The sequence below is a fragment of the Trichomycterus rosablanca genome, chromosome 11, assembly GCF_030014385.1.
Source record: "Trichomycterus rosablanca isolate fTriRos1 chromosome 11, fTriRos1.hap1, whole genome shotgun sequence".
In the NCBI taxonomy this organism is placed as follows: Eukaryota; Metazoa; Chordata; class Actinopteri; order Siluriformes; family Trichomycteridae; genus Trichomycterus; species Trichomycterus rosablanca.
In genome coordinates, this window is record NC_085998.1 from 6268551 (window position 1) to 6280916 (window position 12366).

General features: G+C 45.9%; 1 protein-coding gene across 6 annotated transcripts in view; it reads right to left on the reverse strand.

Annotated features, from left to right (window-relative positions):
- The window catches only part of ppfia1 (PTPRF interacting protein alpha 1), a 97002-nt gene that overhangs the window by 37707 nt on the left and 46929 nt on the right, over positions 1-12366 (reverse strand). For 4 of the 6 annotated variants that reach the window (XM_063005060.1, XM_063005058.1, XM_063005057.1 and 1 more), the window contains exons 9-13: positions 9087-9221; positions 8011-8070; positions 4053-4136; positions 3777-3908; positions 1983-2045 (exon numbers count right to left, since the gene is read on the reverse strand). In XM_063005060.1, the coding sequence (XP_062861130.1) occupies positions 1983-2045; positions 3777-3908; positions 4053-4136; positions 8011-8070; positions 9087-9221 (474 nt within the window). The remainder of the gene's footprint in view (positions 1-1982; positions 2046-3776; positions 3909-4052; positions 4137-8010; positions 8071-9086; positions 9222-12366) is intronic. The other 2 variants (XM_063005059.1, XM_063005061.1) reach the window with 2 other exon arrangements.

Genomic DNA, 12366 nt, shown 5'->3' on the forward strand with positions numbered 1-12366 from the left:
AAAGAAAATCAACACACTGGGTGTTTCTGGGTGCTGTTGATATTTGGCTACTGGTTTGTGTATTAGAGTCTTGACTTGCAAGATGCAGAGATGAACTGTATTCATTGACAAGGGATATCCAAAGTATTTCAGACTCCATGTGGTTCTACACACACATATATATACAGGGGTTGGACAAAATAACTGAAACACCTGGTTTTAGACCACAATAATTTATTAGTATGGTGTAGGGCCTCCTTTTGTGGCCAATACAGCGTCAATTCGTCTTGGAAATGACATATACAAGTCCTGCACAGTGGTCAGAGGGATTTTAAGCCATTCTTCTTGCAGGATAGTGGCCAGGTCACTACGTGATGCTGGTGGAGGAAAACGTTTCCTGACTCGCTTCTCCAAAACACCCCAAAGTGGCTCAATAATATTTAGATCTGGTGACTGTGCAGGCCATGGGAGATGTTCAACTTCACTTTCATGTTCATCAAACCAATCTTTCACCAGTCTTGCTGTGTGTATTGGTGCATTGTCATCCTGATACACGGCACCGCCATTGGATGCACATGGTCCTCCAGAATGGTTCGGTAGTCCTTGGCAGTGACGCGCCCATCTAGCACAAGTATTGGGCCAAGGGAATGCCATGATATGGCAGCCCAAACCATCACTGATCCACCCCCATGCTTCACTCTGGGCATGCAACAGTCTGGGTGGTACGCTTCTTTGGGGCTTCTCCACACCGTAACTCTCCCGGATGTGGGGAAAACAGTAAAGGTGGACTCATCAGAGAACAATACATGTTTCACATTGTCCACAGCCCAAGATTTGCGCTCCTTGCACCATTGAAACCGACGTTTGGCATCGGCACGAGTGACCAAAGGTTTGGCTATAGCAGCCCGGCCGTGTATATTGACCCTGTGGAGCTCCCGACGGACAGTTCTGGTGGAAACAGGAGAGTTGAGGTGCACATTTAATTCTGCCGTGATTTGGGCAGCCGTGGTTTTATGTTTTTTGGATACAATCCGGGTTAGCACCCGAACATCCCTTTCAGACAGCTTCCTCTTGCGTCCACAGTTAATCCTGTTGGATGTGGTTTGTCCTTCTTGGTGGTATGCTGACATTACCCTGGATACCGTGGCTCTTGATACATCACAAAGACTTGCTGTCTTGGTCACAGATGCGCCAGCAAGACGTGCACCAACAATTTGTCCTCTTTTGAACTCTGGTAATAATGTTGTGTGCATTGCAATATTTTGAGCAAAACTGTGCTCTTACCCTGCTAATTGAACCTTCACACTCTGCTCTTACTGGTGCAATGTGCAATTAATGAAGATTGGCCACCAGACTGGTCCAATTTAGCCATGAAACCTCCCACACTAAAATGACAGGTGTTTCAGTTATTTTGTCCAACCCCTGTACATACCAGTAGATTGTCTGTTTTTAATGCACTGCTGTCTGATGGATCAAACATCAGGGGGCGCAGAACATGCAAACTCAGAAAGGACCCAGATCACTCCACCTGGGAATTAAACTCAGGACCTTCCTGCTATGAGGCAACGGTGCTTTTTTTCCTTAATCTTTTTATAACCTTATGGACTGTAGATGATGAAAAATGGTTACACTTGTATGCCGCTGCAGCAGCGCCTCCTACAGACTGACTAAACAATCCTCCAAACATGTTTAAGCATCCACCATCCACCATCACTGTCTAGAAAACAGTGTCCGAGGCGACGGGTGCTAATCACTGGTGTGCTGCGTGTGGCAGACTGAGTCCGCATTGCTGGATTGGATACTTATTGGAACTGAATTGGAAATGTCAGATTTAACATCAACGTTGCTGTTCTTATCCTCATAAACAGGCAAATGTGGGACTTATGAGGAGAAAGATCTGATTCGGGTCACTTTTAACTACAGCGTTATCATTGTATTAACGTGTACAGTTGAAGGAACAACCAGAACAACAAAACAGAGAAACAGTACAGAGATGTACATACTTTTTCATGATGAGCATCTTCGATCAGTTTCTTGGTGTGCTCTAACTCTCGGATGAGGGCGTTCTACACACACACACATTAAAAAAATAAAGACCACATGAAAAGTACAAAAATGAAGGTGTGATGATTATAACCAGTGACTTACATCTCTATCTTTCATGGAAATAAATGTTTTCTGTTCTAACAGGGTTCCAGCACATGTGGGTTCTTAGACTGGTGTCTATTTGTACTGGATTAAGGAAACGTTTACTGTGGAAGCTCTTCTGTGTGTCACTCTGGATAAGAATGTCTGCTAAATGCTGGAAACATTAACCGAATGTTTAATCTTTGTTTAATCGTTAACTCTTATGTTTTCGATTAAAAATGTAATTTTAAGCCGCTCAGGTGGCGCAGCGGTAAAAACATGCACTAGAACACCAGAGCTGGGATCTCGAATACATCGTGTTGAATCTCAGCTCTGCCTGCCGGCTGGACTAAGCATGCACATGAACAACGATTGGCCTGTTGTTCAGATAGGGGTGGGATATTGAGTCGGATTTGGACTCTCTCATGACTAATGCAATTACGACCTCTGCTGGCTGATTGATGACGCCTGCACAGAGATGAGAAAAGAGTGCCGTCAGGGTGTGTCTCTCCATACACAGTGCTGATCCGCACTGCACTCGTCAAGTGTAGGTGACAAAATGTACACGGCTGCTGCCCACGTGTCGGAGGGGGCGCGGGTTAGCTTTGTTCTCCTCAATCAGAGCCAGGGTCGGTATTAGTTGAGAGGAACCATGACGCAATCGGGCAATTGGACGCGCTAAAGTCAGGAGAAAAATGGAGAAAATTCATAAACAAACGTAATTTAATGTAACATAAAAATGTTATTTTAATCCAAATGGGGTGCAGCGTCCTGCAGGAGTGACGCTTGCTGTCTAGTGTCATTAAAATGTCACTTATATTCATTCAAGGATGAGAAAAGAGTGCCGATTAGAAAAGCACTCTCGCTAGCACACCAGCACCGAGATTCTTAACTCCTTGGTTCGAAACTCGACGTTACCACCAGTCAGCTGGGCACCATCTGGCGGGCATAATTGGCAGTGCCTGCAGCAGATACTAATTGGCCACCGTATCTGCGGGTGGGGACCAGACTATGTGGGGGTGGGAGGGATCTTCATACGCTGTGTAAAGGACCCTGATTGGCAGATACATAAAAAAAAAGCCGCCTTATACTCTAGCCAAAAACCGCCCAGAAACAAGTCTGGGGTTCAAGTCTAAGCTGTACCACCAGCCTGGTCAAGTGCTTAACAAACACCATTGGGTGTGTCTGTGAGAGGGACGATCGAATGGGGTGCAGTGTACTGCAACACTGACTCCTGCTGTCTGGTTAAAGCCGTAGCACAAGTGTTAGAAGAGTACAGAAAGAATGGCTCTCTGCAGAAGGAATCCAGGGCTGGTCGGTGTAAAGGAGAGGCCTCAGGTTCACACTGTCAGGGGCCCTCCTTAGCCAGCAAGGGAGTCTTGCGACCAGCAGGGGTCGCCAGAAATCACAGAGACCCGAACACCTGAGATTAACTGGACCATTGATTCAGAGCCAGAACTCCAGAATAATCGCTAAGGTTTAGGAATGGAATGTCCAAGCCAGCTCAAGGTCAGGCGTCCACATACTTTCTGTGCTTACATGGATCATTTGGGTCAAATAAATCAAAATGACACACATTCATGGCAATACAAATTAAAAGTAATCATCCAAAAATCTGAGCCAGTATTCAACATTCGGTTTCGGGCGTGGCACTGTGTGATCAGCAGTACCTTGTCCTCCAGAGCAGCCATTCTCTCCTTCAGGTGCAGCTGCAGTCTCTCATTAGATTCGGAGAGAAGTTTATCTACAGTATCAGATAAACGCTTATTGTGCTCCTCGTTCATCTTCTCCCGCTGACGAGCCTTCACACACACACACACACACACACACACACACACACACACACACACACACAATTAAAACATCCAGTCTTGAGGTCTAAGCTACATCCAAATGTGCAGAAACAAACAGAGTTTGGAATCTGGTTGACCACTTTGCTCTCTCACCCTGAGCAGCTCCTGGTTTTTCTCCTCCAGCTGAGCCTCCAACTGCCGCAGTCGCTCCTCAACATTACCGTGCCTTTCTTCAGCCTAGGAGAAGTTCAAGTACATAATCAAACATTTCAAAAAAGCTCAGCTGGTAAGACCAGACCCATTCCTAAAAAAAATACAGAACCATTTCAGATGCTCATGAACCAAAAGGAGAAAAAAAAAGTCCAGACGTTTCATGCAACAAGTAGCTAAAGATAGAGGTGCACCATCAGAATCATCCTAATTTGCTCCAAATGTGTGATTGGCGGATTTATTTATTTTAATGAGTATAAATAATACGAGCAGGTTAGTGAATCAGAGTACCAACATCAGGACCACCCGCCTAACACGCTGTCAAACCAGCTCTGACCCACCGAGACATCAGAAGGACTCCTGTGGTAACCGGTACCAGGTTGTTACCAGCAGTTCCTTGAGCTTCTGTACACTGTGAGTTGGATGGTCCTAGAGAAAACAGGATTCGTCTGACCACTCGACCTTCTTACATTGCACCAAGTCCAGTTCTAATACCTGCTTTCCCACTGTAGGTGCCTCCTGTGACCACCCAGCCCACAGTAGATCTTCTGCTGGTCCGTACCAGGCCCAACAGTCTTCAAATCATCTGGCATCACCGACAACCTGTCGGCGGTTTGTGGCTTGACCCTCCTCTGACCACTGTGAGTGGGTACTCACCACGACTGCCTGTGACACCCCTTACAGAAATTGTTCTAGTGGGCCTAACGGGGCAGTTAGTGCCTCATGTCTTCTGACATCAGTGAGTCACGCTATGCTCTACGTGTTCCTCCACTTCCAGTGCCAACACCTCGACCAGACAGCAGGAGTCGCTGTTGCTGAAGCATCAGTGAGTCTCGGCCACCCAACAACCCGTCATCGGTTGGCGGCTCGTCCCTCCTCGGACCACTGTGGGTGGGTACTCACATCGGCACCCCTTACTGTTTGGGAGATACTTCAACCCAGTCGTCTAACCGTTACAATCTGGTCTTTATCAAAGTCCCTCAGGCCTTTATATTTTCCAGTGAACGTTTTGCTTTTTTAATCACTTGTACTTTTGTTCTGGACCCCGCCCAAGAGGACTAGACACAGACTAGCATGCGCGCCCTCTGAGCCAGTTGCGGATTCTCACAGACAACTATAACGAGTCACGCTGTGCTCTCTGAGTTCCTTCACTTCTAGTGCCAACACCTCGACCAGACAGCAGGAGTCGCTGTTGCAGAAGCATCAATGAGTCTCGGCCACCCAACAACCCGTCAGCGGTTGGTGGCTCGTCCCTCCTCGGACCACTGTGGGTGGGTACTCACCACGGCACCCCTTACTGTTTGGGAGATACTTTAACCCAGTCGTCTAACCATAACAACCTGGTCCTCATCAAAGTTCCTCAAGTCAATATTTTTCAGTGAACGTTTTGCTGTTTTAACCACTTGTACTTTTGTTCTGGACCCCGCCCAAGAGGAGCACAGACTAGCATGCGCGCCCTCTGACACGTGTGAAGCCAGCGGCGGATTCTCACAGACAGCTATAACGAGAGAGTCACGCTATGCTCTCTGTATTCCTCCAATTTTAGTGCCAACACCTCAATCAGACAGCAGGAGTCACTGTTGCAGAAGCATCAACGAGTCTCGGTCACTCAACAACCCGTCAGCGGTTGGTGGCTCGTCCCTCCTCGGACCACGGCACCCCTTACTATTTGGGAGATACTTCAACCCAGCCGCCTAGCCATAACAGCCTCAGGCCTTTATGCTGATCAGATCTGCTGCATTCAACACAAGAACTATGGGGAACCACCATCAGCCCATCACAAGCACCAACGCTACAGAACAGGTGTTATTGTTCATGTTTTCCAGGATGGTCCTAATGTTTTGGCTGATCAGTGTGCAGTTCCACTGTATGTGACTTATTGTGCTTCGGAAAAGTATTAACGATCAATGCACCTCTAGATTGAAACAGAAAACACAAACATGGATGAAGGAGGGTCTGAGGGAGATCTCTTCACTGCCAGATACTTTAAACAATCAAATTTTAAGAATGAAAAAGTAAAAAGAGAAAATAAGTCGTGCAGACTGATGCCAATGCTAATGCTAACGATGATCACTGGGTGACTGAAGCGTCGTGTTTGTGTGTTGTCAGTGACAGTACCAGACTGGCACCAGTTCCATACAAAGCATGACTCCAGTGAACTTCCTGTTGGGGTTAGAATGTGTTAGTAGTGAACAGGAAGAGGGGCGGGGTAGGAACAGCCAGGTGGGGTAAATCAGGCAGGTAACAGGCAGTGTTGGGCGGAAGAGCCGCTACAAGTAGCAAAGCTGTTAGTTTAACTACATTTTCCAGTGAACGGAGGACTTTTGTTCTGGACCCCTTCCAAGAGTACCACAGACTAGCATGCGCGCCCTCCGACACGTGTGCGGCCAGCGGCGGATTCTCACAGACAGCCATTAACCATTTAGAGAGTCACGCTATGCTCTGTGTGTTCCTCCACTACTCATGCCAACACCCTGAACAGCCAGCAGGAGTCGCTGTTGTAGCGTCAAAGCAAAGTAACCCTGTCCTACCAAATGTGTCTGTTATATGTAAGAAGGGCAAGGCCGATAGCATCACCATGGCTTGAACAGTTAGCTGGCATATTGGACTACCGAGCCACATTAGCACCTATTTTCAATTTTCTCCCAATTTAGTGATCATTGAGGTCATGCTGGCCAAAAAGGACCACAGGCTAGCACCCCCAGCTGTATCTTTACACCAGCCAGCGGTGGAATCCTACAGAGAGCTTCAATATGTACGGAGGAGCACAGTACACACTCTGTATTCCTCCACCACTCCTACTCCTACTACCTCAACCAGCCAGTAGGAGCCATCGTTGCAGTAGCAATTAGACGATTCTCCTTCCAGGCTTCCAGTTGTTCCATTTAATCATTTGTGGGGTCACTCTTTATTTATTATTTATTAGGATTTTAAACTCATGTTTTACACACTTTGGTTACATTCATGACAGGAACTGGTTACACACGATTCATCAGTTCATGTTTTTTTAGAATGCATTTTCTTCCTTTTTCTCCCGATTTTAGCGCGTCCAGTTTTCTCATGGTGCTGACCCCCACCCCGATTGAAGAGAGCGAACTGACACACGCCCCCTCCGATACGTGCAGTAGCCGACTGCATCTTTTCACCTGCACGAGACGAGTTCATATGTGGATCAGCTTTGTGCATGGAGAGCCACACCCTGATCAAAGCATTATTCCTCGACTCTGTGCAGACGCCATCGATCAGCCAGCAGAGGTCGTAATTGCATCAGTTTTGAGGAGTCCCTATCTGGCTCCCTCCCTGGATAAACAACAAGCCAATCGTTGTTTATGCTGGATGGCAGAGCTGAGATTCAATACGATGTGTTCAAAATCCCAGCTCTGGTGTGCTAGCGTATTTTACCCCTGCCCCACCTGAAGCGGCATCAGTTCATGTTTAATTTCAAACACAGTCCTGGACAATTTTGTATCTCCAATTCACCTCCCTTGCACGTCTTTGGACTTTGGGAGGAAAACGGAGCTCCCGAAGGAAACCCACACAGACACGAGAAGAACATGCAAACTCCACACAGAAAGGACCCAAACCGCTCCACCTGGGATCGAACCCAGGACCTGCCTGCTGTGAGGCGACAGTGCTCATTTGTGGGGTCAGATATATATGATAAATTAGAAGGTTTAGATTGCTTCACAATCTCGGTTCTAATTCATCCCAAACGAAAAACGACGATGACTAAATGGTTTTATAATTATCAGACGAGACGATATCAAGCATGGATGAAGGTTTAATGTAGTTAAGCTGCTCGTAGCTTAGCTGGCTACATGTATACGTAGCTCGCCCAACACGGGTGACGGGGATGTGAATATGGTTTGGGGGTTTTTTTGGTTTCTCGTTGGTCGTGTACCTTCCTCTGTGCTTTAGAGTCCTTAGTGTCCTTAGAGGCAGAGCATACAGAACGATCAGACTACAGGACAGACAGGAGTCACGTCAGAGGTCGAGACAGAGAGGAAAGATTTTAAGAAGTTCAGAAACCACAAAGACAAACGAGAGGAGATAATAAGAGGGGAAAAAAGAAAGGGACAGAGAATGAGAGAGCAAAGAAGAAAGCAAGCGAGAGAGAGAGAGAAAAAAAACACAGCAGAGAGACTTTCAGACAGACTTTAACAGATCCAGCTGAGCCCGGCTGCAGAATCTGGCTTCATCTGCTATGCCAGTTATGGCCATCAGAGGGAGCACGGAGGCGCAAAAGATTGCCATGTCGGTTCCTTCTAACTGACAGTCACCTGCTGCCATGTGGTTAATGTTAATTCGCTCCAGGTGAACGTTTTTCTATTTAACACGGTTTCTCCATCACATATTTGGCAGCTCCTTTATTTGGCAATCTGTTCTTTCTCAGAGACCAGCTGGTTTATGATGCCCAAAATGTACAGCGACACATTATCACGATGGAACCACCCTGGATGAGCGAGGTGCTGCAGAAATGCCGTGAAAGCCCTTTTCCGAAGTAGACCCCACTTTTAAATCCACGTTGCTTAATGGGGGTTGGAGTGTCACTCATGTACTGCTGTCACAACTTGTCTAAGCTTTTAACTTTTTGCATTTATTTCAGTTTTGAAGCTTCATACATTTAAACTTAGTGCCACTTCTTAAATGTTAGCAGATTGTTTGATGTCAATTGGATGATTGATAGTCAATGATGGTCTGACACGAAGCTCCGAAGTGCACTTGCAAATCAAAGTTCAGACTGTGGATATTTAAACTACTTCGGACGAAGCTGTGCACACACCGGAAGCTGGCGCTATGGAAGCAATATTCATGTTAGATTTCTTGGTGTAACGACGTCTTTAGTGCTTCGCAGCAAGAAAAGTAAACAAATTTAAAGTTAAAAATAAATGAATATTAACAACACATCACACAAGCTTGTTGAAGACCAGTAAGTGAAGCAAGAGAAGCTGTAGTGAAACAGGGGGCGGGGCTTACCTTGCTAAGGGCGGCGACTCTCTGAGCGAGCTCCGCCTCCACCTCGGGAAGCGTTTCGGCTTTACGGATGGTCTGCTGGAGTTTCTGCTCGGCCAGTTCCAGACGTTCCTGGAGCTGCCGGTTCTTCTCCTCCGTCTGGTATAGAAATAAAACAGATCAGAACATAGAACATCAGTCAGTGGATGGATGGCTGGATGGATGGATAGATCCAGTAGGAAATTACTGAGGCACTACCGGAAAGAAAGACGTTTTAACGGAGCCTAGTACATATTTCTATTAAAATTTAACATCCAGGTAACACAGCAAATGTATCACACTAGATCTTTGCGTCAGAGCTCTCATTTTGCTGCATTTTGTATTGGTTCCTTTATCTTTTTCTTTAAGACTGTAAATATTTTTTTTATGTTTCGTCCTCTGGGTCACATTATATTCTTTATAACTGATCAAAGACAATCAGCTTTTTTGTATTAGTGTTTCAGTGGTTAAAATTTTACAGCATGACGCCGCTCAGGTGGCGCAGCGGTAAAATATGCTAGTACACCAGAGCTGGGTTTTCGAATACATCGTATCGAATCTCAGCTCGGCCATCTGCACAAACAATGATTGGCTGTTGTTCATAGGGTTGGGGGCAAGCCGGATCATAAGTACTAATAACTGGTGCAATTACGACCCCTGCTGGCTGACTGATGGCACCTGCACGGGACTGAGGAATAATGCTGATCAGGGTGTGGCTCTCCGTGCACAGTGCTGATCGGTATAAATGAACTCGACTCGTGCAGGTGAAAAATGCCGTCTGTACTGAGCACGTGTCGGAGGGACATGTGTAAGTTGAGAAGCGTCCTCAGTCAGCGGTGGAGGGTTGAATCAGTGGAGGATGTAATCAGGGTAAATGGACACGACTAGATTAGGGGAGAAAATAGAGGGAAAAGGTTGGAAAAATAGAAAATGATATAAAAAAAATGTTTACAGTATGTGGGTTGGCTATGTCTTAGGAGGGAGAGGGGGGCTGAGGGCCAGTGATAAATTGGCATCCTGTCTACACTGAGCTTAGTGATTCCGGACCCACCAATACCCTGACCAAAATAAAGTGTCCATAAATATGAATGAATGAAAAAATGAATGAATAAATAAAAAAGAAAACTAATATTTTAGCTCTAACAGACATGTGCACATTTGCTTTATTGTGGGAAATACTTTAAACTAAAAAAATTTTAATAATTAATGGCAAAACAACAATAATGGCAAAAATGACTTAATTGCTGAAATCTGTAGTTGCAGCCCTACATTCATCCATCAGCTAAAATTATCCATATATAAAAAAAATAATAATGAAAAAAACACTGCAAGATCGATGAAAAACGTTTATTTTAACGGTTGATCATGGACATTCGGTCACGCGCCCCGTCTGTCGTGTTTCTAAATCAGTGTGTGTATTTGAGGTTCTGCATGGTTCACCCGCTGTGTTCTGTTTGGCTGGGATGAGCAATCTCACTGATGAGAGTCTGAACTCTGCCAACACACTGCAGGCTATTCCGCCAACAACAGCATGGCAGAGGAAAAAAAATCCAGGCCTGCATCTACCTACACGGGTTCAGATTCAGAATAAAGAAGCTTCAGCGTTAAATTCCACCTGGAACAGAAGCTGCCTGAGCTGAACGTTCTTCACAACCACCAGGAGCAGAGAATCAATGTTTAATGTCAGTAGGTTGGGCACCTGGAGGACTGTATGACAGGCACTGTGTGGGTGAGGAGGTGTGTGTGTGTGTACACCAATCAGCCATAACATTAAAACCACCTCCTTGTTTCTACACTCACTGTCCATTTTATCAGCTCCACTTACCATATAGAAGCACTTTGTAGTTCTACAATTACTGACTGTAGTCCATCTATTTCTCTACATACTTTTTTTAACCTGCTTTCACCCTGTTCTTCAATGGTCAGGACCCCCACAGGACCACCACAGAGCAGGTATTATTTAGGCGGTGGATCATTCTCAGCAGTGCAGCGACACTGACATGGTGGTGGTGTGTTAGTGTGTGTTGTGCTGGTATGAGTGGATCAGACACAGCAGCGCTGCTGGAGTTTTTAAATACCGTGTCCACTCACTGTCCACTCTATTAGACACTCCTACCTAGTTGGTCCACCTTGTAGATATAAAGTCAGAGACGATCGCTCATCTATTGCTGCTGTTTGAGTCGGTCATCTTCTAGACCTTCATCAGTGGTCACAGGACGCTGCCCACGGGGCGCTGTTGGCTGGATATTTTTGGTTGGTAGACTATTCTCAGTCCAGCAGGGACAGTGAGGTGTTTAAAAACTCCAGCAGCATTGCTGTGTCTGATCCACTCATACCAGCACAACACACACTAACACACCACCACCATGTCAGTGTCACTGCAGTGCTGATAATGATCCACCACCTAAATAATACCTGCTCTGTGGTGGTCCTGTGGGGGTCCTGACCATTGAAGAACAGCATGAAAAGGGGCTAACAAAGCATGCAGAGTAACAGATGGACTACAGTCAGTAATTGTAGAACTACAAAGTGCTTCTATATGGTAAGTAAAGCTGATAGAATGGACAGTGAGTGTAGAAACAAGGAGGTGGTTTTAATGTTATGGCTGATCGGTGTATACAATGCAGAACTTAACTGCTTTCACCTGAATAATTTTCATTATTTAATGTTAGTGAGTGATGGGAGGGTTGGTTGGATTGGCTGTGATCGTAATCGGGGGATTCCTGGCTAAAATATGCGGTCACACCACGGGGTGTGTGGGTGCAGAGAGAGATATTTGGTTTTTAAAAAGAAGCCAGTCTGTTCCTGTAATGCGGTGGTTCAGAGCAACAGCGAACGTTGGATCCAAATGCAACAACTGAACAGAATCAGAAGAATCCCGAAGCCAAAATATCTTTTCTTTTAAAATAATGAGGTTTAATTATTAAATGGAAATAATTAAATACACTGAATGTGTGCATTACAGGCAGAGACTCAACCTCCCGTGGTGGGTTCGGGTTTGGCAGGATTCAGAATGAGTCTCTACAGAGCAAACCAGCCGGTAATCTGGCGAACAAAAGGATCGGACAAATCTAAACGCGACGCCGCTGCCCAGGTGGGTAGCGGTAAAATACACTAGCACACCAGAGCTGGGACTTCGAATACATCATATCAAATCTCAGCTCTGCCATCCGGCTGGGCTGGGCGGCTACGTAAACAACGATTGGCTGTTGTTCCCAGGGTGGGATGAGCCGGACCAGGGTTCCTCATAACTGATGCGATTACG